The sequence below is a fragment of the Molossus molossus genome, unplaced genomic scaffold (assembly GCF_014108415.1).
Source record: "Molossus molossus isolate mMolMol1 unplaced genomic scaffold, mMolMol1.p scaffold_m16_p_6, whole genome shotgun sequence".
NCBI lineage: Eukaryota > Metazoa > Chordata > Mammalia > Chiroptera > Molossidae > Molossus > Molossus molossus.
The window spans coordinates 9,376,391-9,404,382 of record NW_023425399.1 but is presented as its reverse complement, the minus strand read 5'-3'; the positions used below and the strand labels follow the sequence as shown (position 1 = coordinate 9,404,382).

The following is a 27,992-nucleotide window of genomic DNA, read 5'->3' as shown; positions in this document are numbered from 1 at the left end:
CTCTAGCGCAGGGGTTAATCTAGAAACAAATGTGGGCAAGCCCTAAAAATGGATCCTTAAATAGGTGCTAAGACTAAAGGACAATTAAAAACAAATTCCGGCCCTGACCAGTTTGGCTCAGTGGTTAGAGTGTTGGCCCGTGGACTGAAGGGTCTTGGGTTTGGGTCCCGATCAAGGGCACATACCTGGGTCGCAGGTCTGATCCCCAGGCCTGGTCAGGGTTGTGCACGAAGCAACCAATCAGTGTGTATCCCTTGCATCGATGTTTTTTTCTCTCTCCCACCCCACTCCCTTCCACTCTATCTAAAAAATTGATGGAAAAATATCATCAGGTGAGGATTAACCAGAAAAACACAACAACAAAAAACACACACACACAACAAACTTCAGTTCCTTCATAAGGGAGATAACTCCAGCCTCACAGTGGCCAGGGCAAAAGACAGCGGTGTGCCATCTTCCTACATCATCCTCTGGATCTCTTCAAAGTTCATCAAGTTGTTGGCTGTCTCGGACCAGGCAGCATGCTGAGCTCCATCCATCTCAGAAGCAAGCTGGTTACTACTTTCCAGAGTATGATTCATGCCTCCAATCACTTCCTTACATTCAGGACATGTGCCCCTCTGCATGGCTCCTCCACAATCACCAATCACATAGATGTGGCCATTGCGGCATTTGAACCAGTGGCCACGAGGTAAACCCATGGCTTGGACGATCTGTACACGCTCTTTCTCTGAGATGCCCAGGCCAGAGCAGGGAAGGGTGGCTTTCAGAGCTTCCATTTTTTTTTGCACAAGCTTTTCATCTTCCTGGGTGAACTTACATGTTCTCTCAAGGAGCTTGCGGACACTGCAGATCTCTTCTGCTATGGTACCACTCACTTTCCCCTTCGCCATCTTGCAGCGGGTCAGGAGGTTCACCAGGTATGTGAGCCTCTGGATTTCACTTTGGAGGTCATTCAATTCTTGGCTGGTAAAGCTCAAACGCTTCTTGGCTAGCCACTCATGGACCTGGTCTAGTCGAGTCCTCACTTTCCCTTGTTCTGAGAAATCCACCTTTTTCAGGAAATCATACAGTACAGCCAAGTGATCATAGAAGCTGATGTAATTCTCTACAAGGCTCAGGTCCTTCACTGACAGATTTTTCTGACCCAGTTTCTCTGTTAACATTAGGAAGTCTTCAGGAAGCAGCTGGGAAAGGAGGCTTTTCCCCTCCAGTAGGGCCTTAAGACGTTCCCGGCTGGTTGCAATTTCTCCTGCTGAGCCCTGGATCTTTTGTTTAACTATTTCAATCTCTTCCAGCCGCTGTTTGATGCTGGTTCCATACCTCAGGTTTTTGCGGATGGGCACCTGGCAGATAGGGCAGACTTTCAACCTGATGGCAACTTCATCATCCTTCTGCTCATTCATGTAGCGGTCCAGGGCCTGCACCTCAAAGATGTGGCTGCAGTCTTCCAACTGCACAAAGCGGGCATCAGGCTCATCCTCAAAGCCAAAGAAGATTTGGGTGACTTCCTCCTGGTGGCAGACACGGCACTTCTTAGGGCATGGCTCCCCACACAAACCAATGCAAGGGTGGCCACAAGCCAGCGGCTTAGAACAAGGCACGTGGCATGGGGGTCGGTTGCAGGGCTCAGAGCAGAGTTTGGTGCACCGGTAATGCTGGCAGCGCCAAACACAGGGTTCTACACAGGGGCTGCACAGTTCCCCACATTTCTTCTTGCATTGGCTGTGGACACAGCGGTTCTGACAGGTCCGCTGGCAGGGCGGGCACTCGCCGACGCATGGCTCCTGGCACTTATGTGAACAGATGAGCAGACGTTTGCAGGGCTGCTGACAGTGCTCATGAAAGCGCCCTTCAAAGCAGCTGTGGCAGGAGCCAGGGCAAGGATGCCCACAGTCCAAGACGGCACCACACTTGGTGGTGCACTTGACTGGTAGGCCATACATGATGTCTTCCACATTACCGCACTTCACTTGTTGATTGTGCCCACACTTCAGTTTCACGGTGACCATTTCTGAACACAACCGCACACACATCTCACCACAAGGGTTGCTGCATCTGTGCCCACATTTCAGAAACTTGGGGCAAGGCTCTTGGCAGCAGAATTCTGATTCACGCATGGAACAAGGGACCATTTGTTCATGGCCACATCGAAGAATGATTTTGGGTACCTTCACCTGACAAGGCTGACATTCCTGGAAGCAAATAAGAGGGCACCGATGCCCATCTTGGCAGATGACCTTCTGGCATGGCTTCATACACTGGAACTCCTTGTGCAAGGAGTCATAGGGGTGGCAAGCACGGGTGCAGACGTGCCCACAGCCCAGTCGGAACTCACAGGGTAGGCTACAGCCTCCTTCGGGCACTTTTTGGAAGTCAGCAGCTTTGGATACTAAAGAGTAGGTATCAGGGTGGTTCTGGCAGCACAGCTGGAGAGTTTGGCCAATTTGATTGTTCTCTCGAAGGGTATGGATAATCTTGCTCCACAAGGGAACTTTGGCCAGCATCTGCATGTTTCCAATGCAGTACATACCCTTCTTGGCGCGGGACAAGGCCACACAGATGCGGTTGGGTATCTGGAGAAAACCCACCTTGCCTTCCAGATTGCTCCGCACTAGTGAGAGGAGAATGATGTCATTCTCTTCTCCTTGGTATTTGTCTACCACATGGACCTTGACACCAGCAAATGTCTTAGCTGGCATGAGTCTGCGGAGACAGAACAGCTGCCCAGTGTAGGTGGTGAGGATGGTGATCTGGGAGGGCAGGTATTCCTGGCACAGGAAGTACTTGCAGAGCTCCACTACAAAGTGAGCCTCATGCTGGTTCTGGTGGCTTTTGCCTTCTTGAATTTCCTGTTCAGGAAAGTTGTGTTCTACAAAGAAAAGGTTGGAAGAAACCCCCTGGAAAGAAAAAAAAGTGACATGTTAGAAAGTTCACTCATGGCAGTTTTTTCTTTCTATTTTCACATTTGTTGGCTATTATCCTGTTCCAGAGAGGGAGAGAGAGACCTTGAAGGCCTTTTATATACACTGTACCACAATCTTTAATTCCGTAGTAACCATGTGTTTTGTTTTGGGGCATTGGCAAATAGTGAAATGGATATAGAATTTATGTCTATTTTAGTTTCCAAGATATCTGTTTGATATTAATATTTATAATGGCCATCCACAATCCAAATGTTATAGCTCAGGGAATAAGCAGCAGCTATGATGATGAAAAGAGAGAAGTTAACTTATGAGCACTCTACTGTGTTGACTGCTTTACATACCTTATCTCCTTCAATCCAATAACATAATGAGGCAGCGGCCATTATACTCACTGTACAGAAGACCCTAACATTTAGAACTGGTATATAACTTGGTAAAATGTTACACAGCTACTAAGTGGCAGAGCTGTGATTCAAAACCCAGGTCTATATTCTCCAATTCTGTAACATTCCTCCTCTTAAAAACCAGCTTTATTTTTTTTTATCCTCACCCGAGGACATTTTTCATTTTTTGTTCAGATAGAGTGGGAGGGAGAGAGAGAGAGAAACATTGACGTGAAAGGGACACATCGAGTGGTCGCCACCCGATGATCCAACCAGGGCCGGGGACAAACTGCAACGGAGGTACATGCCCTTAGTGGGAACCGAACCCGGGTCTCTCTGGACCGCAGGCTGATGCTGTAACTGCTGAGCCAAACCAGCAAGGGCAAAAAACCAGCTTTTTAAAAAGCTGGCTCTATTCCCTTCTGAAAACTCTTATTTGTCCTGAGGAAAATACAGCCTTCTAGGTTGCTGACAGCAGCAGCAGATCAGGTAGGGCAGACTCACCTTAATCTTCTCATATTTGAGAACAGAGGGATGATTCTCCAGATCCTGGTAAATGTGAGGGGTCAATAGCCGGGCAATTTCAGGGCGCATGCGGTGCTGAAATAGGACATGTATGACATTAAGAACTTAGACAGAGTATAAATGCAGTTTTCTAAAGACTAGGTTCCTGATGGAAAATCTGGGGAGGTAACATATGAGAATAATAGGGAGAAAAGAGCAGAATGTAAACAGCTCCTTCATCCAACACAAACTCAATACCAGCTGATCTTGTGATATTTTAAAACAGAAAACAAAGTAAGTCTGAGAGTCATTTCATCACTAAACCAGTTTTATTTTTATGAGAACTTTCTTGCTGGCAGTTGGTAGGCTCCCAGGAGCCTTCTCCTAGACAATTCGTAGTAACAGACACCCAGCTTCTCACCTGGTAATTCAGACGGACAAAAGGAATGTTTACTTTCACCAGCCGTTCAAAGAGGGACACCTCAAGGTTGAAATTCTTGGCCAGATCATATACATTGGCACTGGGGCGCAGCTGAGAAAAGAAACATGGCTGAAACTTCTCTATTAAAAATATATTTTATCCATTCATTCATCTACCCACTCATCAAATTTTTTTTTTTTATCCTCACCCAAGGATATTTTTCCATTTTTTGTACAGATAGAGTGGGAGGGAGAGAGAGGAAGGGAGAGAGAGTGAGAAACATCGATGTGAAGGGACACATCGAGTGGCTGCCACCCGCACGACCAACCAGGGCCGGGGACAAACTGCAACCGAAGTACGTGCCCTTAGCGGGAACCGAACCCGGGTCTCTCCGGACCGCAGGCCGACACTCTAACCGCTGAGCCAAACTGGCCAGGGCTCAAATGTTTTTTTAAGTGCCTTCTATGTGCCAGACACTGCTGTAGGTGCTAACAGGCTAAGGATAGAGAGTGACAAGGGCCACAAAGGCAAGAAATAATGGTGATGTGACAGAGTGCCCAGGGGTGCAGGTTCTTTAGCAAGGCCTCTCTGAACAGTGACATCTGAGTTGATGCCAGAATGGAAAAGGTTGCCAATTATTCAAAAAGTAGGCCATGAGCCTGGCTGGTGTGACACGAGGATTGAGTGTCGTCCCATGGACTGAGAGGTCCGGGTTCAATTCCCAGTCAGGGCACATGCCCGGGTTGTGGGCTCCATCCCTAGTAGAGGATGTGCAGGAGGCAGCCAATGAATGTTTCTCTCTCACATTGATGTTTCTTTCTGTCTCTTTCCTTTCCTCTCTCTCTAAAAAAAGAAAAAAAAAATCAATAAAAAAACCTATTAAAAAAAAATGTAAGCCACGAGAGGGAGCAGGAAAGACAGCGGGCGGGGGGGTGGGGGGGTGGGAGTGGACCATAGTGTGCAACTGAGATGCTGGTATGAGGTGAAGTCAAGAAGCAGGCTGAATCCTGAGAATACTGTAGGCCACTTTAAAAACCTTGATTTTTACATTAAGTGCAATGGGAAACCACTGGAGGGTTTTGAGCTGGAAGTGACATAATCTGATTTACTTTATTTATTTTTTTGGTTAATCCTCACCCAAGGATATTTTTCCATTGATTTTTAGATAGAATGGAAGGGAGGGAGGAGGAGTGAGAGATAGAGAAACTTTGATGTGAGAGACACATTGATTAGTTACCTCCTGCATGACCCCACCATGGCTGGGGATTGAACCTGCAAACCCAGGTATGTGCCTTTGACCCTTCGGTCCAAGGGCCAATGCTCTAACCACTAAGCCAAACCAGCCAGAACATCAGATTTACTTAAAAAACAAAACACTCACATTGGTACCTTTGTTAGGAATGGATTAGAGGGTGGCAAAAATGGAAGCAGGGGGACAGGAAGGAAACAGTATTGCAATAGTTCACTTAAAAGGCCATGGCGGATAAGAAAAGTAGCAGAGCAAACAGATGAAATGGATGATGCTACTTCTAAAATATATCCCCAAATCTGAGAGTACCTACTCTTAGATTAAACATAGGAGGTAAGGGGAAGAGGAATTACAAAAAGCCATTAACAGGCTTGAGCACTGGTGAAGAGGCCAGGGTCTTCCTTACTGACTCCATCCCCAGTGATTGATTCTACTGCCCTACCTGCTGGTGGTCCCCAATCAGAATGAGATGCTGGCAAGCTTTGCTCAATGTGGCAATGGTGTGGGCCTCAAGAACTTCGGCAGCCTCTTCCACAATGACAATCCGAGGCTCTACCTTCTGCAAAATCTGGCGATATTTCGCAGCACCTCAAGTCAAGAGAGAAGAAAGAGGCTCCGCTGAGATGATGCACTGGATCTACCAGGCCACTAGGTTTCTAGGTCTGTGACAACCAAGCCCTCACATTCACCCTGTGCTATGGTGACTACTGGTGAGAGAACAAGTGCTGCTGGATGGTCACCAGAGCATCATACCCATGTTGGTCGTCATTGGGGTTCTAAATGCAACTGAAGAAAGTGGGTGAATTTCACCAACAGTTCCCTAAATATAGCTTGCTTGCTTTCAGTAGCTTTTCATGGTATTTTCCCCTAACCTACTAAAGAAGCTACTCTTTACCTGTCCTAGATAATCTGATAGGAGCTTGGCTCCAGGAGTGAATATCTGGAGCAGGTCAATTTCCTCTTGTTTTCTTACCTGTGGTCGTCATTCCTATGACCTGGGCATCTTTTAGAATGTGCAGATCTTCCTGAAGCCTCAGCTCTGCCATTCTCTCTGCTGATGTGTGGTACTGGTGCTCATAGCTGAGGATCTTTCGGCGGGTGTCAGCCTGGTACCTCTGTAGCCACAGCCTGAAGAACGGGAAGAACCAGGTAGAGGGAGCTGTGTGCTCCTGGAGTGTGCCCTATGTATGAAGGGGACCACTGAGGAGCTTACAGGCCACTGAGAAAAGGAAGGAGAGACCCAAATGTTCAGGAACCCAAGAGTCCAAGATGCCCAACAAAAAGATATGTAAAGATGTGTATACAATAGTGGTCAGGAGCTAAAGAAGGGGGTGGGATAAAGAACAGAGGTTGAATATTGGAAAGAGAGTAAGGGACTTCACAAACTTCAAGAAGAATTTTGCAAAACTGTTCCTGCCCCATCCCTGGCTGAGTCTTTTCCCCTCCCCAATTCTGCAGTCTTCTTTTACAAGTAAAACAGACCATGTCACTACTCTGCTGTGAAATCTTCCAATGGGTTTTTGACACTCTTCAGATGAAAGCCTTGCTCCTCACCTTAGCCCTACTAGGCCCACAATGTCTGGCCCCTGCCCACCTCTCTGACTTGAATCTCCATTTCTCTCTGTGCCATAGCCATGCTGGCTGCCTTTTTTCAAACAGATATGTTCCCTCCCTTCTCAAGGTCTTTACCTATGAGGTCCCCAATGTCTAATCTGTTCCCACTTCCCTGCTGGCTTTATTAATACCTACTCCTCTTTCAGATCTTGCCTCCAATGTCATTTCCCTGGAGACCTGGGAACAGCTCAGATCCCACATTAATATTAGCACTCCTTGTTTTTTTTTTCTTTCTTTATTTTAACTGTTGACACTATTTCAGATGTCCTCATTCCCCCCAACCTTTGCCCACCTCCACCTAGTCCCTGTTCCCCTTTCCTCTGGCCACACTCGCACTCCTTGCTCTTTTCTTTCTTAGTATTTATGTCTATCTGTAACTTTTTATTTGTGGAATTGACTAATTTGTCTCCTTGGATAGACTCTAAACTCCATGAGGAGGGAGAGCCAAGTGTCTTCTATTCCATGGCTGTATCTCCAGCAATCAGCTCAGTGGGGTGGCTCAATCTATCATAAGTTAACACTGTTGAAGGCCTGGGGAGGTTATATTCTAGGAACAGAAAAGGAACCTTCTAGAAATTACATGGCCTGGCTGGTGGATATGGGGGTGGGAACAGTACCTATAAAGCTGCCAGCGAGAATTCAGGTCCAGCTGCCAAACATCCTGGATTTCATTGGCCTTGGCCTCGGTCATGGCGTTCAGTTTGCGAAGCTCATCCTTCACTTTCTTCTTCATTTTCTTTTTCTGGCTACGCTGAGTCTGTAGACATCAATACCAGTCAGGGTCACCATCTGAGCAGAGGTTCTAAGTCATAGGTGGGGATCACAGCACATAAAAAAATGGGGCTGCCACCTCTGATTAACTTTTTTTTAAAATCCTCACCCGAGGACATTTTTTGCATTTATCTTCAGCTAGAGTGGGAAGGAGAGACGGGGGAAGAGAGAGAGAGAAACATCGATGTGAGAGAGACACATCGAGTGGTTGCCACCCACACGACCCCAACTGGGGCCAGGGACAAACTGCAACCAAGGTACATGCCCTTAGCGGGAACTGAACCTTGGCCTTGCTGGTCCACAGGCCAATGCTCTAACTGGCCAGGGCTGATTAACTTCTTTAAGTGTCTCACACTCTCTCAAAAGATATTCCATTGCTGAGTGGCTAAATGAGGACTCTGGGGCCAGTGTGCCTGGATTCAAAGCCCTATTTACCTCTGATTAGTTGTAGGCCCTAGAGTAAGTTACTGAAACTCTATGAGCCTCAGCATTCCTTCTATAAAATGGGAATAGTAATAGTTTCTCATCACAGGGCTGTTGGATTGATTAAAGGAGTAAATACATGGAAAACACTTAGAATAGTGCTGGTACCAGTTATCACTGAACATCTATGGACCACAGTTCGTTTCTCATTCCTAAAACATGTGTCATGAAAGTAGTGGAGGTGAGTCTTTCTTGTTGAATGCCTTAGATGGTCTTAGCACCATTGTATCATGATAGTGCCTTTAACAAGTAGGTTAAAGGCACCATTTTGGAGAAAGTGCTCTCCCCTGGATGGGTCACTGAGTCTAAGGCCATGAGCCATTAGAACAATTGGCATGCAAGACAAATGTCACAATATTATGGACTTCACCCTACTTCAAAACCAAAGAAACTCCTCTTGAGGCCACATGGTAGAGAGATGCCCAGGCCATGTTTCAAAGTATTGGGATCCATCATATATAGTGATGCTGAACTGAACTAAGAGATCAGTTTCAAAGTCATCAGACTGGTGAAAATTGCATCTAAAGATAGCGTTGAAAGTCCTTCAAATCACCAGTGGGGTTCGGAAAATGTTACTTTGAGTCTCCAGTCCTCTAGTATAGTAACACATACTAAATTCTGAGGACCACTCGTTTCTACCAAAGGAAGGAGCAGAGGGAAAGTCTGGGTATTCACACTATTCTGGCTTTAAGAGAAATATTCAATTCCAAGGTGAATGAAGTATTCCATCCCTGTATGGCTTGCTTCATTCCGTTTTACTTGAATCCTCTAAAATCTTAATGCATGTTCAGACGTGTTTGTAGTTTCTAGTTTGTAGAAGATAACACCCATGGAAGCACCAAGCACTAAGACCATAAATTTTTTATCTGACCCGTATGTGCTGCATGTTTCTGAAAGTTCAAGGGAAGCACTTGGCTATCTGCTTACTGTCTTTTTAAAATGGCATTTCTTGCCAGGGCTCCTCTGAAGGGCCATGATTTTTATATTCTTGGGAATTAGACTCATACTATACTAGGGTATGGTTATAAAAGGGATAAATTCTGCTAATTGTGAGGATGAGGTGAATACACTGCAACAAAAGTGGGTAAAAAAAAAGGGGGCTACAGTTCTGATCAAAACAGATGTTCTCAGGCCTATTTCAGTCTAGCCCCCACCTGCCAGGCAGTAATAAATTAAATCCCATTTCACATTCTGTTAGGACTTTAAGGTAAGTGAGTTTACCTCCCACTCTCCTGCGGCTTGTTCCTGCCCAGCTGCTGTCCCAGGGCCGTAGTTTTCTATCCTCATGGCCAGAAGCCCTTTAGCCAGTTCCTGGACTGCCCCAGTCTCTTCCTTCTTCCGCCGCCGGGGCCGCACCACCTCTTCCTCCTCAATCACCCGGTCTGCTTGGATCAGGTCAGCCTCCTCTGCGATCTCAATCAGAGAACCCTCCTCTTCCCCTTCTTCCTCCTCCTCTTCCCCTTCTGCCTGGGCTGAGAGAGGAAAACAGGCAGGACAGGAATGAAGACTCCTGAGCCAAAGGATGAAAGAGGGTACTGACAAGAACTTAGATGAAGACATTCTCAATAAGGTTTAAGTGGTTACCTCTAGGGAGAGACACTGGAAGGAACCAGTGTTAGGGGACAAAGACTTAAGTTTCCTTATATACTTTTTCGTTACAATTTTATATTACTCATTCCCCCTTTAAAAAAATCTTTACCACTCTGGCCAGCTTGGCTCAGCAGTTAGAGCATTGGCCTGAGGACCAAATTGACTGGGTTCAATTCTGGTCAAGGGCACGTACCTCAGTTGCAGTTTGGTCCCGGCCCTGGCTGTGGTTGTGCAAGAGGCAACCAATTGATGTGTCTCTCTCACATCGATATTTCTCTCTCCATACCCCACCCCCTCCACTCCCATTCCATCTGAAGATAAATGGAAAAATATCCTCAGGTGAGGATTAAAAAAAAAAATCTTTACCACATACAGGGAGGGACAAAAGTAGGTTTAGAGTTGTTTGTATGGAAAGTAATACAATAATTAATAAATAATAATGCCAAGAATAAACTGTGTTTTGTATACTTACAACTGTATACCTACTTTTGCCCCACCCCATACATATTTAATGTATATACACCTCTAAACACCACACTGTCTAGTCATAACTTTTTTGAGCTCTATTTAACTGAAATCACATTGTATATATTTTCCCTTAACTTGCCTTTTTCATTCAGCATGTTTTTGAGATTCATACATGTTGCTATATATCCTACAATTCCTTTTCACTGTTGTACAGTATTTCATCATCTGAACAGACTGTAATGGACCCATCCATTGTACAAATGTTGAAAGACATGCGTTCCTTCTGTTTTTCCACTATCATGAAGTGGTCATGCCAATTACTAGCCCCACTAGCAGTGTATCAGAGCTCCCACTGCTCCACGTTCTTAGCAGTGCAGGGTTATGTACAACTTTTTAATTTTTGCCAATCTGGTAGGTGCACAATACCTCATTGTGATTTTAATTTCTCTAGTTTCTATTGAGCACCTTTTGTATGTTTATGGACTATTAGGATTTCCTATTTTCTGATGTGCCTGTTAAAAGTGTTTTATCTATTTTCCTACTAAGATATTATTTGTCTTTTCTGATTGATTAAAGCTCATTACATATCCTGGGTATTACTTTTAAGTTCCGCTCTTCTGGTCTTTACCATATTCCATCTTACGACGTGATTCTAGACAGACACACGTTTCTTACCTATGCTTTCAGGTCCAGCTGGAGCAATACTTTGGGTGAAAGAAATGACACCCAGACCCAGCCACTCCAGCATCATGGAATGTTTCCAGCTTTGGAAGCAAACCCATTCATTATCCTGGAAGGAAGAATCATCAGTCATGAGAATTCTATGACAACCAGTGTGAAGGAAAGGTCTCCTTGATGGATCAAAAGTAACTTCCTAAAATTTAGAGGCTGCAAGGTGGCAACCCTTGGACAACTGGATCATTTAATATGACTTGCACAGAATTTTACAAATACCCTGCCTCTCTTCACAACATCAGGAGCGATGGCGGCAATGAGGCTGCATTCCTGAATGGCAACAAGTGGCTTGAAGTGGGGTGCTGCCACCCATTTCCCAGTCTGCACCGTCCTCTCTATTTTCCATTGTTTCACATCTAGCCTGCTTCAGTCATTTCCACCACTTAACTGACCCCTTTAGGCTTTCCGGTTTGTAACCCTGAAATGCACCAACCCATTATTAATAGAGGTACCATTCTCACTAGGCTCCCGGTCAGCCACTTTACAGAGACTGTGTTAATTCTCATAATATTTTTTGAAGGTACGCATTATTATTAATCTTGTGCGACTGTTGAGAGATCTGAGGATCACATTGGCTAAAGTCACACAATCAGCCTGTGAGACTTAGGTCTACTGACTCCAGGCTCTCTATATGTGCTAGGTTGTCTTATTATAATATTTCATTTAACAAGCACTTATAGCACACTTATTAAGAATTTATAAATATTAACTTGTTTATCCAAATAAAAATCCTGTAAGAATTAAGTTGATCAGTAAGAAAGTCCACTTTTGTAAGTCAAATTCACAAAAACTGGCAATATCATATGGTTTAATTTGATGTTATTATCCCCACTTTAAAAATGAGGAAACAGGCATAGAAAAATCAAGTAACTTGCCCACAGCAAAACCAGGATTCCAACCCAGAAGGTTAGTTCGAGTCTTGTTCTCGACTGGTATACTCAGCTGTCTCTCCTCATGAAATGGAACTTCTAACATTATGGCAGCATCAGATTACCAAGCAGCTAATACTTTGGACTACTGATTCCACTGAAGGCTCCTTTCAAGTACTGAGTCAAGACAGATGCTTCCACCCTTCCACGCCCCCACTCCCACCAGGATGACCCCTACCTGTATCGGCCCATTAATCAGGCTTTTCCAATGCTGGGAGGAAATGTACTTCTCCAGGTGTCGTTCCTGTACTATGCCTAGCATGGTGCACTCCAGGGTCTGGGCCCCTTTACACAACTCTTGCTCTGATTCCTTCATTTGTGTCATGATCTGCCAAGAACAGTGGTAAAGAAATGATGAGGAAGTAACATCATCCCCCAAACTCAGTCCCTGCCTTGAGGGAAAACAGAACGAAGATAGGAATAGCAAGAAGGGAGAATAAAGAAATAGACCAGTCAGTCAACAAACCAGTTTCCCAAAGCACATTACTGTGGTCTTAAAGCCAAAGGTTTTGTATCTAAAATGTCTAAGACCCCTACCAATCAGTCAGGAAACAAATAATACAAAGAAACACAGGCCAAAAATACATACTGTGGTGGAGACTTCTCTTTTTCCTTGAGTAATAACTCAGAGTTTTGGCTGGGCACATGGCTGCCCAACTAGATGATCAACACAGGCTATAGGTAGAAGTGCTGTGGATGGTTTGGGGGAATCAGCCTAAAGTCCTGGCAGGAGTTGGGAGGGGGCAGTGCGCCCCCTTTTGTTCTTTCTCCACCTTGAACTATGAGGGCGAAGGTCATACCACAGTATTAACAGAATGTAACGCTGGAATAAACCTGGGTCCTTCACAGTGTTGTGGAGCCTCCCTATCTGCCTTGGGCTGCCTACCCAGAAATCCAGTGCTGTCTTGTTTGGTTCCCCCTTGAGCTACCTCCAATATCCAAAGCTGGGACTTACACTCATGTAGGCCCTTCGGAGGTGCATGGGGAGGTTTCGGCGGAATTCCCGCTTGTTCCTCAGCTCCCGCAGGGTGAACTGCTTCAGGATGTCACTGCTGCTCCTTCCGCCTACGCGCACGATGCTGGGCTTCTGGCACTTATAGATACCTGCGGAGAAAAGCGAAGCACAGCAGAGTTGAGAGGAGCTATGCTGGATTCTCTCTGGTGACAACTGTATGTGTTTGGGGTGTTGTGTCACTGAGTCCATTAGGGAACAAAATGGTACTTATAGGAAATCTACCCTATTAATGAGCAAGAAGGCTCCAGAGATGATATGACCTACAGAACAGTAAAGTGTGGTGCTTAAGAGCACAGGCTTTAGAATCTGACAATTCAGGACTCAACTTACTGTCTCCACAACTTATTGCTATGTAACCTGGGGCAGGTTACTTAACCTGAGCCTCAGTTTCTTCATCTATGATTTGAAAACAGTAATGCTTTCCTTATAGGGCTACAGTCTGTATAAACTAGAGAATATCTTTATAGCTCCTAGGTAGGGCCTGGCATAAAGTAAGCTCTTAACGAATGCTCTCTATTATTCATTCTACATATATTTACTGATTGCTTATTATGTGCCAGACATATGCTAGGTTCTGAAGATTTAGCAGTGAAAACAGCGACTGTTTCTAATTTATTCTCATGTCTCACAGTCTGGCAGACAATATACACATTAAACAACTTAACACTACAGTGAAAATGCAGTAAGTACTATAAATACATGATGCTGTAAGTATGTAACAGGGGACCTTACCTAGTTTGGATGAGGTAGGGATCTAATTCTTGAGGATCTAATACTTAAACTGAGACTCCAAGAATAAGGAAGATTTAATCTAGGTGAAAGGAGGATAGAGAAGAATGGAAAATAATATTCTAAGCAAACGGGAAAACATACTTATTCATTTATTAATGCAATTAGTATTTTTTCAGTGCCTAGTATGTGCCAGAATCTGTGAATATAGCAAGAAACAGGACCAACCCTCAGTGTTTATCTTTATTTATTTACTTAATTAATTAGTTAATTAATTAATTAATTTGTGTTTTTCTGCCTTGTTGAAACAAGGCCACCAAAAATTTGGTTGCCTCCCACAGAAAAAAAATGGGAGACAGAGAACATGACTTACGGTGTTTATAGTCTAGGGTAGATCCACATAAAAATAAATTGTTACAGTCTCTGAAGAAAATACACAAAAGGAGAATTAACCTTGACTTGGGGCAACATTAAAGTGCACCTGAAGAGAGATTTAAGGTGAAATCTAAAGAATCAAAAGAGCTGGAGCCAGCCAGGCTGGATGGGGACAAGATAGAGAAAGAGGTAGAGAGAAAAAATGTATACTCTAGGCAGGGGGACCAAGAAAGAAGCTGAGGAATTCAAGGAATTAAGACATTGGGAAGAGGTAGGAGATGAGATTCAGAGTCAGGCTGGAGCAGATGACACAGCCTTACAGGTCATGGTTAGGACTGTGGACTTTCTTCAAACAGCAATAGAAAGCTACTGAAGTTACTAATGGTTCAACTATAAATGTCTTGATAGAGAACAACTTTGTGTACAGACATTACCTTCCAAAAACTGATCCAAAGCATGATTAGTGTAACACACAACCAAGATGGGGAAGTTCTGGCGGCTAATTTGCCAAACAGGATCGTTGGTTAGAAGGGCCTGAACAATTTTTAGACCCACATAAGTTTTGCCTAGAAAACAAGAAAAAAAGGTTAGAAAACTTAGAGACTTACTAAAATGAGTAAGTATAAAAAATTATTATTATTAATTTTTTAAATCCTCACCCAAGGGCATTTTTCCATTTATCTTCAGATAGAATGGGAGGAGGGAGGGAGAGAGATCGAGAGAGAGAAACATTGATGTGAGAGAGACACATCGATTGGCTACCCCCACAAGACCCCGACTGGGGCCAGGGACAGACCCTCAACCGAGGGTAAAATTATTATTATTATTTTTTTAATTTAAGGTAATATACTGAGGTGGCTTAAAATCCAAGAAACACAAATGAGTATATTATAAAAAGCCCTCTCGCTCTTCTGTCCCGCAGCCACCCACTTCCTCTTAAAACCACTGATGTTACCAGTTTCTCGTGTAACTTTCCAGAGATAGTCATTTAATGCATATATAAAAATATATGGCCCTGGCCGGTTTGGCTCAGCAGTTGGAGCGTCCACCTGCAGTCTGGAGAGACCAGGGTTCGGTTCCCGCTAAGGGCATGTACCTCGGTTGCGGTTTGTCCCCGGCCCTGGTTGGTCGTGCGGGTGGCAGCCACTCGATGTGTCCCTTTCACATCGATGTTTCCCTCTCTCTCTCCCTCTCTCTCCCTCCCATTCCCACTCTATCTGTACAAAAAATGGAAAAATGTCCTCGGGTGAGGATAAAAAAAAAAAAAAATGAATATAGTTATTTTCTAGCCTTCCCCCTTTCTTCTTTTAAAATTTTTTTTTATTGATTTTAGAGAGAAGACGGGAGGGAGGGAGAGAGAGAAAACACTGATTGGCTGCCTCCTACATGCCCCCCACTGGGGATTTGGCACACAACCTAGGCGTGTGCCCTGACTGGGAATCGAACCTCCTGTTCATGGGTCGATGCTCAACCACTGAGCCATACCAGCTGGGCAACCATTTCTTTTTTTTAATACAAATAGTAGAAAACTGTTTTCAGTGTTCTACATCTTGCTTTTTTTCACTTAATGTATCTTAAAGATAGTTCTCTATCAGTACATAAAAAGAACGTCCCTCTTTTTTTTGATTTCTCTAAAATCAATAAAGAAAACATTTTTTTAAATTTTTTATTAATTTTTGTTATAGATGTTTCTCATTTTTCCCTCATTGACACCCTCCTCCCATTCCCCCCACCCCATCCCCAGCTTTGTTGTCTATGTTTATTGGTCATGTATACATGCATGTAAGTTCTGTGATTTATCTCTTCCCCCCCAAACCCAGTCTCCTCTGTACCCTACCTCTATGTCTCTGGGTTAATTTTGTTCAAGAGTTTGTTTACTTCATTATATTCCACAAATAAGTGAGATCATGTGATAAAAAAAGTTTTTAAATAAAATTTTGAACCATATTTTTATTAAAATTAATAATGAGGCCCTGGCCAGTTTGGCTCAGCAGTTGGAGCATCGACCTGCGGACCAAAGAGTCCCAGGTTCGGTTCCCACTAGGGGCACGTACCAAAAAAAAAAAAAAAAAAAAAAGTTAGCCCTGGCCGGTTTGGCTCAGCGGTTAAAGCATCGGCCTGCGGTCCTGAGAGACCCGGGTTCGGTTCCCGCTAAGGGCATGTACCTTGGTTGCAGTTTGTCCCCGGCTCTGGTCAGTTGTGCGGGTGGCAGGCAGCCACTCGATGTGTTCCTTTCACATCGATGTTTCTCTCTCTCTCTCTCCCTCCCACTCTACCTGAACAAAAAGATGGAAAAATGTCCTCGGGTGAGGATTAAAAAATAATAAAATAAAATAAAATAAAATAAAATAAATAATGAGCCAAAAATTTTAACCTCACAGATCAGCAAAAACTGATCAGCAAAAAAGAATGATAACATACAATAATGCTGCAAAGGATATAAGGAAATGGGAACTAAATCACTCTTGCTGAGTATAAACTGGTACATTAAAAAAAAAAAATCCTCACTGCCTGACCAGTGTGGCTCAGACAGTGGTTGAGCGTTGACCCACACCAGGAGATCGCCGGTTCGATTTCCAGTCAGGCACATGCCAAGGTTGTGGGCCCGAAACCCAGTGAGGGGCCTGTAGGTGGCGGCCAATCAATGTTCTCTCTTATCGATGTTTCTATCTCTCTCCCCCTCACTTCTACTCTCTTTAAAATCAATAAAGAAAAAAAAATCCTTACTTTAATTATGCATATTTTCTCTTCATGTAAGTGTCTCTCTCTCTTTTTTTTAATCTTCACCCAAGGACATTTTTTTGTATTTATCTTTAGATAGAGCGGGAGGGAGAGAGGGAGGAAGAGAGAGAGAAACATCAATGTGAGAGAGACACATCGAGTGGTTGCCACCCACACGACCCCAATTGGGGTGAGGACAAACTGCAACTGAGGTACGTGTCCCTAGCAGGAACCGAACCCAGGACTCTCCAGTCCACGGGCCGATGCTCTAACCGCTGAGCCAAACCTGCCAATGCTAAGTGTCTCTTTAAAAGTTTTTTAAAAATAATTTTTCTTTATTGATTTTAGAGAGAAAAGGGAGAGAGATAAAAACTTCGATTGGCTGCCTCCTGGGGATCAGGCCCACAACCTGGGCATGTTCCCTGATTGGTAATCGAACCAGTGACCTCTTGGTGCATGGGTTGATGTTCAGTTGTTCAACCACTGAGGCACGCCAGCCAGACTAGGTGTTTCTTATTAGAAAGAACTTTCCATCTGTTACATCAACTTTTTTTAACATGAGTTGCTATTACTTTATCAGTGCTTTTTAAAGACCTCTTCCTGTGTTTTTTTTTTTTTGTATATCCTTTTGGAAGGGTAATTTAGCAGTACCTAGTATAACTATTAATGTGAATTCCCATTTAAAAAAATTACAGAAATAATAAGCACAGTACCCAAAGATAAACACACACAGATATTCATACCCTACAGTGAATGCAGGCACAGTAAAAAGAGTGAGGTACATGTCCGGCCAGTCATGTATGATGTCATCCCATGGACTGAGTGGTCCCACTTCGATCCCGCATCAGGGTACATGCCTGGATTCTGGACTCGATCCCCAGTAGGGGGCATGCAGGAGGCAGCCGATGGATTTTCTCTCTCACATCGATGTTTCTATCTCTCTCGCCCTTCCTCTCTCTCTAAAATATCAATTAAAAAAACATAAACATTATAAAAAACTCTCTAAAAATATCAATGAAAACATATTATGAAAAAAAAAAAGTGAGGTACATTTCTAAATGTAACTATAGTGTAAAGAATGTAAAGATGTCCATAACATGTTATATATATAATAGAACAATTAAAAAAAGCATGATCTCATTTTTGTTATTAAATAGAAAAAAATGTGGTATAGTATGTAGACATATAAATATACATACAAACATGAAGAAATATCAGTGCTAATCTTGGAGAACATCTGGAAAGAGACACATCAAATTGCTAATAATAGTTATCTCAGAGTAGGATTAGAGAATGACATGTGATGAGAAGGGTATAGGGACTTATATTTTCATGAGAAGCAAGTATACTGTAGGGGAGCCAGGACTCCAGAGCCAAAATGCCTGAGTTCAACTCCTCGGTCTATCACTTACCATCTATGTGAGCTTCAATGTATTATTCAAGCTCTCTTTATCTGTTTTTTCATCTGTAAGATGGAATGGTTTCTGCCTCACCGAGTTATTGTGAGGATGCAATAAGTTAACATATGTAAACGATGTAAAACAGTACTCGGCACACAGGGCTATTACTATTACAGTAAGTCCTCACTTAACACTACTGATAGGTTCTTGGAAATTGAGTCTTTAAAGCGAAATGACATATGACAAAACCAATTTTCTCACAGGCTAATGACAGTAAGTTTCTATGGCATATTTCTGGTCACAAAATCACCAAACTTCTAAATAAAGACCTCAAATACTCCTAACAGTAAACACTGAAATAAATGTGAGCTATACATATATTTAAGAAAGGTAAATAAAAACAATTAAGAGAATTCTTTTCGCCCTGGCTGGTTTGGCTCAACAGTTAGAGCATCGGCCTGCGGTCCAGAGAGACCCGGGTTCGGTTCCCGCTAAGGGCATGTACCTCGGTTGCAGTTTGTCCCCGGCCCTGGTTGGTCGTGCAAGTGACAGCCACTCGATGTGTCCCTTTCACGTCGATGTTTCTCTCTCTCTCTTTCTCTCTTACTCTCTCTCTCTCCCACTCTATCTGAACAAAGAATGGAAAAATGTCCTCAGGTAAGGATAAAAAAAAAAGAATTCTTTTTCAACCCACGTATTCCAGTTCAGGGCCGGTGGTGGCTGGAGCCAATCCTGGCAGCTTAGGGTGCGAGGTGGGACCCACCCTGGACAGGACGGCCTTCCGTCACAGGGCCACTTACACACTCATTGAAACTGGTACAGTGCAGACACGCCAGTTCACCTCATGTGCACATCTTTGTGGAATGAGAGGAAATGAGTCCCTGGAGAAATCCCACACAGACACGGGGTGACCATGCAAACTCCACTGTGGCCCTGGCTGGGAACTGATTTTTTTCCTCATCAATATTATAACAAAATGATGTTGAATAAAATAACATTATTCGTAGACCTGCTGTACTTGATGTTATTTAACTGAAAATCAAACAAATTAATATAGCCTTTGATGAAGCAGAGGTAATGCATCTTCTGAAGTTTGATCCCTTGCAATCTTTTCTAACCTTGCAATTTTGGCTTATTACTATGCATACCAATGGGTCTCCACTAGAAAAATCACTATAATAAGTAGCAACTTTATAAACAAGTTTGATGCCCATTTCATGGGAATTTTTTCTTTAATTGAATTTATTGGTGATATTAATAAAATACAGGTTTCAAGTATACAATTCTACAATACATCATCTGTATATTGTATTGTGTGTTCACCACCCCAAGTCAATTCTCCTTCCATCACCATTTATCATCCTACCCACTCATGGGAATGTTTCTAATTTAGACAGTCTAGAAACCTAGAGTCAAGCCTCCCTTCCCTACCTCCTAGAGCAGATGACTTATGTTCTAAAAAATTCTCTCTTACCTGTTCCAGGAGGTCCTTGAATAATAGCTAGTTCCCTTGTGAGAGCAAAATGCAAAGCTTCCATCTGGGAGTCATCCAGCTTCAGGGCTTCTTTGGAGGGCCACTGGCTGAGGTCTAAGACATTAACTCTGGAATGTCTCAAGCCCTCGGCATTCCTTAGAGATTCCCCAGTGGCTGAGGGATTCGTTATTAAGGGAGTGAAATCATATCTGCCTCCCATTAGCAAGTAACTTGGTTCCCTCACATGAGAGTCACACTCCACAATGTTTCTTTGGAAGGGGACATCTTCCTCCTGGATCTCCTGGAGTCCTTCGAGGACATGCCTATAGGCCTCAAAGTATGCAGTTGTCTCCACCATGAGGAAAGAGTCAGAGGGCTGGACTTCTGCTAGCAGCTGTTGACTCTGTTCATTGAAGCAGAGCTGGACAAATCCCCGGCAAAGATCCTCCTGCTCCCGGTTAGACACTGTGGCAAAAAGAAATGTCTCAAAGTTGTCCTTGGACATGCACACCAAGGACCCATAGAGCAATCGCTTGGAATTCTGCCAGCGAACATACTTCAGTGGTTTTGTGTCAAACTGTACCTTATACACAATGCCTGATGATGAACACACAGGGGTGATAATCCTGGTATTAAAGTAGATTCGGATATCATCAAACTTTTTCTTCCTCAGGCCTTGGTCTTCAAAGCTTTGGAGAAGTTCCAAAATGCCTTCTCGTAAGGGTCTGACAAAATCTTCTCGAAGTAATCGGAAGTGAGTATCCAGATAGACTGCAGTGCTCTCGTATTTTCCAGAAATGATGTTGGGGCGAAGGAATGGCTTCTCATCCAAGTGCACCTCATTGTAGGTAGGGTAAATGGGCATGGTCCGGTAGCTGTCAACATGGTCTTCTGCCTTAGGTTGTACTAAAGTGTAGGTGTCCACTCTTAAAGTGTCCTCTCGCCTCTTTTCCTGCAAATGTTCGATGATGGTATGAACCTTTTCCAAGTTCTTCTCAGTCTCCTCTTCTATGTCAACACCAGAGGCTCTCAAAGCATTAAGAGAAGCTGGCAGGAGGGAAATGAGCATGGAAGTTTCCTGCACAGAGCTGGCAGGGAAGACACTTACAAGGTCCTGGAGGAGAGAGATGATGTTGCTAATGTGTTCTGGATACTGGTTTCGAACATCAGGGTTGGATTCAGTGGCCATCCTTACCACATAAGCTGGCAGGCAGACTCTGAGGAAGCTTGAGTTCTTCAATATGCCAAGGACATGGAGAACACTCTGGCGATCCATTCTGGAACTGCAAGCCTTTCGAAGAACCTGGCAAATGAGCTCAAGGAAGTTGGGTTTCATATAAGAATGCGAGAGAAGCTCCTTCAGTCCTAAACTTGTGGCAAGTGTGATGACCACCTCAGAGGGGTCTTTATGCAGAAGACTTTCTAGAAACTTATAGCCCAGTTTCTTCACCTGCTGTGGCTGTTCTGCAGACTTCTGTTGGGGGGTCCGCCGCTGTTGGAAGTTTTCATCAGCCCATGGTGGTCTGCGGTTCCTCCCCTCCTGATTGCCATTTCTCTGCCTGGTGTCATTCTCCTGACCATGTCTTGGGCCTCTAGGTTCATCATTCGCGTGTCCCCCATGGTTTCTCCTTTTCGGGTGTGGGTTCCTTCCCGTGGCCGCAAACATCTCTTCTCTTTGCCAGTGAGGAACAGGATGGTTGTTGGTTCTAGGATGCCTTCCCAGCTGGTTGGCTCCTCCTCTGAAAGCATGGGCTGGTGGGTTATTGGCCAGATTTCTAGCTCTTGGTGGTAAATCACCATCAATAGGTCCTAAACACAATGGGAATATTGGGTAAGCACAAAAATCAAGGTGCAAAGAAACTACCGTAGGACAACAATGAACACGTTCTCATTTTCGAGAACAACCAAGGAGCTTAGGTTTTATTTGGAGAGAACTAAGTCATGTACTAAATGTAAAATAGATTACTATGCTGCTGTCTATACTGTAAAAAAAAATTATTTCAGGGTGCAAAAGGGAAAAGGAATAGACATTTGTTGAGTGCCTAATACATGCTAGAGAATAAATGCTTATAGTATATCAATTAATCATCATAAATTGGGATTATTGCAGAGGGTCAAAAAATCAACTCAGCCCTGGCCAGTATGGCTCAGCGGTTAGAGCATCAGCCCTTGGACCAAAGAGTCAAGGGTTTGATTCTGGTCAAGTGCACATACCTCGGTTGCAGTTTGGTCTCTGGCCCTGGTCGGGATTGTGTGGGAGGCAACCAGTCGATGTGTCTCTCTCACATTGATGTTTCTTTCTCTCTCTCCCTCCATCCTACTCTATCTGAAGATAAATGGAAAACAATCCTTGGGTGAGGATTAATAAAAAAAAAGATCAGCTCATTGCTTCCAGTTTCTTTCCAGTACCAAACAATAGTCAGCATGAGTTGCAGAGCCAAATAGACCTACTTTTAAACTTGAGCCAGGCACTTCCTCACTGTGTTACGTTTGCCAAGTTACATAATTTCTCTAAGCCTCAGTATCTGGGTTGTTGTAAAGATTAAAAATTTATAAGATACTTAGTATATAGCCCTGGCCAGTTTGGCTCAGCTGTTAGAGGGTCGGCCTGCAGTCCAGAGAGACCTGGGTTCGGTTCCCGCTAAGGGCATGTACCTCGGTTGCAGTTTGTCCCCGGCCCTGGTTGGATCGTGTGGGTGGCAACCACTCGATGTGTCCCTTTCACATTGATGTTTCTCTCTCTCTCTCTTCCTCCCACTCTATCTGAACAAAAAAAATGGAAAAATGTCCTCGGGTGAGGATAAAAAAAAAAGATACTTAGTATAGTGTAGTACCTGACATATAAAAAGCTCTCATTGCCCTGGCCAGTTTGGCTCAGCAGTTAGAGCATTGGCCCTGGAACCGAAGGGACGTGGGTTCAATTTCTGGTCAAGGGCATGTATCTGGGTTGCAGGTTCAATCCCCAGCCCTGGACAGATTGTGCGGGAAGCAAGCAATCTGTGTGTGTGTGTGTGTGTCTGTGTCTCTCTCTCTCTCTCTCTCTCTCTCTCTCTCTCTCTCTCTCCCCCTTCCTCCCTTCCACTCCATCTAAAAACCAATGGTAAAATATCCTTGAATGAGGATTTAAAAAGAAAAAAGCTCTCATTAATGTTAGTTATTACTAGTAGCACTAGTAGTAATTTTCTGTTGGCCTATCATATTGATTTTTAGAGCCATTGGTTCTGCCATTAAACAATTATATCATAGGCAACAGAGGCATCAAATGAGACAAAACTATAACAGGAAATGCTTCTGAAACTTTGCCTAGCATCAGATAGCAAAAGGGAAAGTGGGGCTTCCTTTACATATTTTTGAGCTTATTAACAGACTGACTGTACAGGATAATGAAAAATGAAATTTGAGTTTTCTTCCTTTCTATCGCACAAGTTCATTTACATAGTATTTATCTATTATTATACCTCAGAAAAGAAAGTGTGGAGGGGAGGGAGATGACATACCCAGTACACACAGAAAAAGTTAACATCACCCAGTGGATGAAACCGAACTTGTCTTCCTTGATCTGCCATACATTTCATAAGTGACCTTGACCCACACACCCACGTTTAGTTTCACTTTTCTTTCCTCTAAAACTGATTCTGGAGCTGACCCAACTTAGTAGAATGACTCGGAGATTTTAAAAATGAACAAACAAAAACTAAAGCTGTATAAAATGATTTGATGATAAAAAATGTTGTAAAGATGTCAAGTGCACATCATATTCAAAATGATCATTTCACTCAATGACATCAGATGCTAAATTCATTTATGTATATTTTTTCTTGTTTCACAGTTTTTAGAGAAAATTTTAATGTGAAACATAAAGGATTATTTGGAAAATGTAAATACTTCATACTACTAAACTCTAAATTTTTATAATTATTACTTTCAAACTCCCAAGATAGCAAAAAAAATCCCATTTTTAATATTTTGATCCATTTGGAAAATTAGACATTTTGGAAGAATGGAAAATTGTATCATATTTCATTCTTTCAACATGCACGCAGTTCATAAAATAAAATTCTACAGTCTTCCTCATTTGTTCCACAGCTAAACTCAGATGACATATTGCAAACTTAGAGAAAAGTAAAAATTCATTTGGTTATCTTGTTTTAGAAAGTTCTGAGCAAACAGAACAATTATTGCAGTAAAGTAATGCTTTTGAAACTAACTTTGCTTTGGTGGCTAAGACTCTAGACACATGCTACCAAATATATAGCCACTACCTATGTGTGGCTACTATGCATCTTAAATGTAGGTAGGTAGTCGGAATTAAGATGTGTAAAATAACACATGGAATTTTGAAGACTTAATACCAAAAAAAGTTAACTATCTCATTAACATTTTTTATATTGATAAAACCTTAAAATGATAATACTTGAATATATGTGAGGTAAATAACATCAAAATTATTGAAGTACTATGACAATAAAATATATATTCAATTATAATAAGGTGATATTTGAATATATTGGCTTAAATAAGACAAGTACTAATCATTAAATTTTATTAAGTTAGTATTAAATTAAGAAATTGGATTTCTGCCTGGCCAGTGCGGCTCAGTGGTAGAGCATCAACCCATGTACCAAGAGGTCGCCAGTTCGATTCCTGGTCAGGGCACATGCCTAGGTTGTGGGCCTGATCTCCAGTGGGGGGCATGTAGGAGGCAGCCAACTGATGTTCTCTCTCATCGATGTTTCTCTCCCTCTCCCTCTCCCTTCCTCTCTCTAAAAAATCAATAAAGAAAAAAAATTATTAAAAAAAAGAAACTGGATTTCCCATTTCTATTTTTAAAATATATTTTTATTGATTTTTTTAGAGAGAGAGAGGAAGGGAGAGGGAGAGACAGAAACATCATTGGCTACTTCCTGCACACCCCCTACTGGGGATGGAGCCAGAAACCTGGGCATGTGCCCTGACCAGCAATCTAACTGGTGACCTGTTGGTGCATGGGATGATGCTTAATCCACTGAACCACACTGGCTGGGCTCCTGTTTCTTTTTGCGTTTTTTTTTTTTTTTAATGATGTTACCTAGAAAAACTTTATTTTATTATTATTATTTTTTATCCTCACCCAAGTACATTTTCCCATTTTTTTGTTCAGATAGAGTGGGAGGGAAAGAGAGAAACATCGATGTGAAAGGGACACATCAAGTGGCTGTCACCCACACGACCAACGGGGGGGGGGGGGGTGGGCACACAAACTGCAACTGAGGTACGCGCCCTTAGTGGGAACCAAACCCAGGTCTCTCTGGACTGCAGGCCAATGCTCTAACCGCTGAGCCAAACCAGCCAGGGCCCTAGAAAAATTTTAAATTACATTTTTGGCTTTCATTATGTTTCTATTGGACACTGCTGCTCTAAACGAGAGCATTATTTCCATCTCTGACACCTTCTTACTATCTTTGTTTAAGTGTACCCATTCATCAGCTCTCTTAGGGAAAAGGGTAGGCTGTTTTTCACACTGCAGCTAAGAAATATGCCATTCTTTTTTTCTTTATCTTCACCCGAGAACATATTTCCATTTTTTGTTCAGATAACGTGGAATGGGAAGAGGAAGAGGGAGAGAGAGAAACATCGACGTGAAAGGGACACATTGAGTGGCTGCCACCCGCATGACCAACCAGGGCAGGGGACAAACTGCAACTGAGGTATGCGCCCTTAGCGGGAACCGAACCCAGGTCCTCTCTGGACTGCAGGCCAATGCTCTAACCACTGAGCAAAACCGGCCAGGGCAGAAATATGCCATTCTTTATTTGAGAGATGCAGTCAGTCTTAGGTGGGCCTGCTCATTCATTGGGAACTCAGTTTACTTCCCATTAGTTAGAAAACCCTGCTCACCTCTGTAGTTGGTATGGGGATTCCTGGGCCTGACATCCGGACAAGCTCTTCTGTCCTCCATGTTTGAGTCACTGAAATTCCACCACATTAACGTTCCTTGAAGTTACCTGGAAATCTGTACAGGTTGAAAGGAATTAGTGCCCTTGAAACACTGTATCTAGCAGAAAAACCCAAAACAGCAGTAAGCCAATCCTTCTGCCTCTACATCTTAATGATTTGTTAACTAAGATTTAAACAAAGGTTTTAATCATGGACACAATGTTAAACTCAGTAAGTACCCAATTATGATATAAAAACATTAAAGTCCCAATTTAGGTGATTTCAAGAGGTCAAATTCCCCTCTCCTCTTTGCACTTTCTCAGGGAGTGCCGTTAGTTCCCATTCAAAACTACTGTTTGGTTTATGCCTTGTAGCCAAATTACTTAATCAGTTGCTAGGTTTCATTTTCCTCTTCTATAAAGCAGATAAACATTGTAGCCAGGACAGAAAGAAGTATACTTTTCCTTAATCCAAAAACCATGCACGTATCACCCCATTCAGCATTTATATTACATAGCATTCTATATAGCTTACACTTTGTAAATAATTAAGTTATCCCTTATCCTACTCTTTGGAATGCAGCCAAACTGACTAAGCCCTGGCTCTGGTGAATCAAAAGAAAGAAAAATACATGTTTCAATTATCAGGAGGCTTAGCATCTACAGGGCAGTTTCCTCAACCAGCTAGAAACCTGCTTTCTACCTTGATGATTTTTAACAGTGGTCCTATAAGAGGAAGAGGAATCAATCCCCTTTAAGGGAACTTCTCAACCCAAGGCATACACATCCTGTGGGCTGGGGCCCAGAGAACAAGTGGGTGGCTCGGAGTCCTCAGCAAGGGGATTTTTGAGGCTGTCCTCACTGACTTTTTTAAACATTCATAGTTGGAAACTGTGAATCGATTTGGCATTATAGGATCAGTAGCCTTTATCCTCCCCAGAAAAAGGAGTCCCTTCCCTTCCTGCCGTCAATATTTCCTTCGTCATATCAAACCCGGCTCTCATGGCGCAGGTTCAATATTTAGAGTTCTTTTTTAAGTAAGAAAAAAAAATCGTCCGAGGGGAAAATTCCTTCTTCCTTTTGTTGGGAAACAAACAAACCAACACGAAAACAGAACCGTTCTGGGATAAAAGGGATGCAAGGAGAGAAACAAGGAGGGCAAGGAAGGGAGAAGCAGACATAAACAGGAAATGCTAGGAGGAAAGCGGGGAGAGGGGGTTTCTTAGGAACCGAGGCCTGAAGGGCAGGAAGAAGAGAGTCCGTGATGGTCAAGCTGGGCTGGGCTCAAAGGACAGGACGGCCATCTCCAGGGTGGGATGGAGGGGCTGCACCAGCAGCCGGGCTGGGTTCAGGGGGAAGTCTCCAGGGTCCTGAGAGGGCAGCGGGCGCATGGAGGGGCACGGGCACCCCGGGGCCACCCGCCCTGATGGGCATACGCGGGGTCAGGGGGCCAGGGCTGCGCGGGCGAGACGGGGCCGTGGCCAGGCTGACGCGGGGAGGGGCCGGGCAGGTGGGGGGCTGGACGGGCAGGAGGCAGCGGGGTGCTTGCGGGGTGATGGGGGCCTGGAAACGGACGGGTGTAGAGATGTGGACGGTGCTTCGCAGAAGACGGGGATGGACGAGGCGAGCGCAGAGGAAGATGAAGGGGTGTCTGTGGCAGAAAGCGGGGGCAGAGATGGGGGTGGGAGGCCGGAGGTAGAGGCGGCGAGGGAGGGCTCGGGTGGACAATGGGGGCGCCGGGGGCAGAGGGGAGGCGGGGGATGGAGGTGACGGGGGAGCTGAGGGGGGAACGGGGCCTGGGAGAGGGGACAGGGATTCGGAGGTGGAAGATGGGGGCGCTGGGGGAGGAGGGTGATGCAGGTGACAGGGGCGCCAGGGCCTGATGCGGCGGCGGGGTCGCCGGGGGTCGCGGGGCCCAGGGGCAGGGGCGGGGTCAGGGGCCACTCACCAGGCCCCAGCGTCCAGTGGCCGCGGCCGCGGGCAGGTGCTGGAGTCGGGCGCGGCGGGTCTGCGAGGCTGCGGCTCCGCCCGGCGCCGCGCACTTTCGGTTTCCTTTCCTCGCAAACACTGGCGGCGGGGGAAGGGCCGGCGGCAGCCGCGAGGCCGAGGAGGAGGAGGAGGAGGAGGGGCGCTGGCACGGCCGGCTCCCCCGCCCTCAGGCCGGGCAGGCTCGGCTCCCCGCGGCGGGCTCGGGCGGGCGCGGCTGAGGGGAGGGGACTGCGGGGGGCGGGTTAACAGCGCCCAAGGCCTTTGCAAGCCTCAGCCGGCCTCCGCAGAAGGGGGACCCGG

At 44.3% G+C, this 27,992-nt stretch overlaps 1 protein-coding gene across 1 annotated transcript; it reads right to left on the bottom strand.

Moving 5' to 3' along the window:
- Positions 1-307: 307 nt before the first annotated feature.
- On the bottom strand, positions 308-27,712 carry ZNFX1 (zinc finger NFX1-type containing 1). Its single transcript, XM_036244366.1, has 14 exons — positions 27,652-27,712; positions 25,666-25,780; positions 19,789-21,597; positions 14,628-14,759; positions 13,030-13,178; positions 12,253-12,402; positions 11,086-11,200; positions 9,574-9,824; positions 7,716-7,855; positions 6,458-6,612; positions 5,927-6,072; positions 4,236-4,346; positions 3,815-3,910; positions 308-2,900 (listed from the first exon to the last, which is right to left on the bottom strand). The coding sequence occupies exons 2-14, from the start codon at positions 25,751-25,753 to the stop codon at positions 459-461; spliced, it is 5,784 nt and encodes a 1,927-aa protein (XP_036100259.1). The 5' UTR covers positions 25,754-25,780; positions 27,652-27,712; the 3' UTR covers positions 308-458.
- Positions 27,713-27,992: the final 280 nt, after the last annotated feature.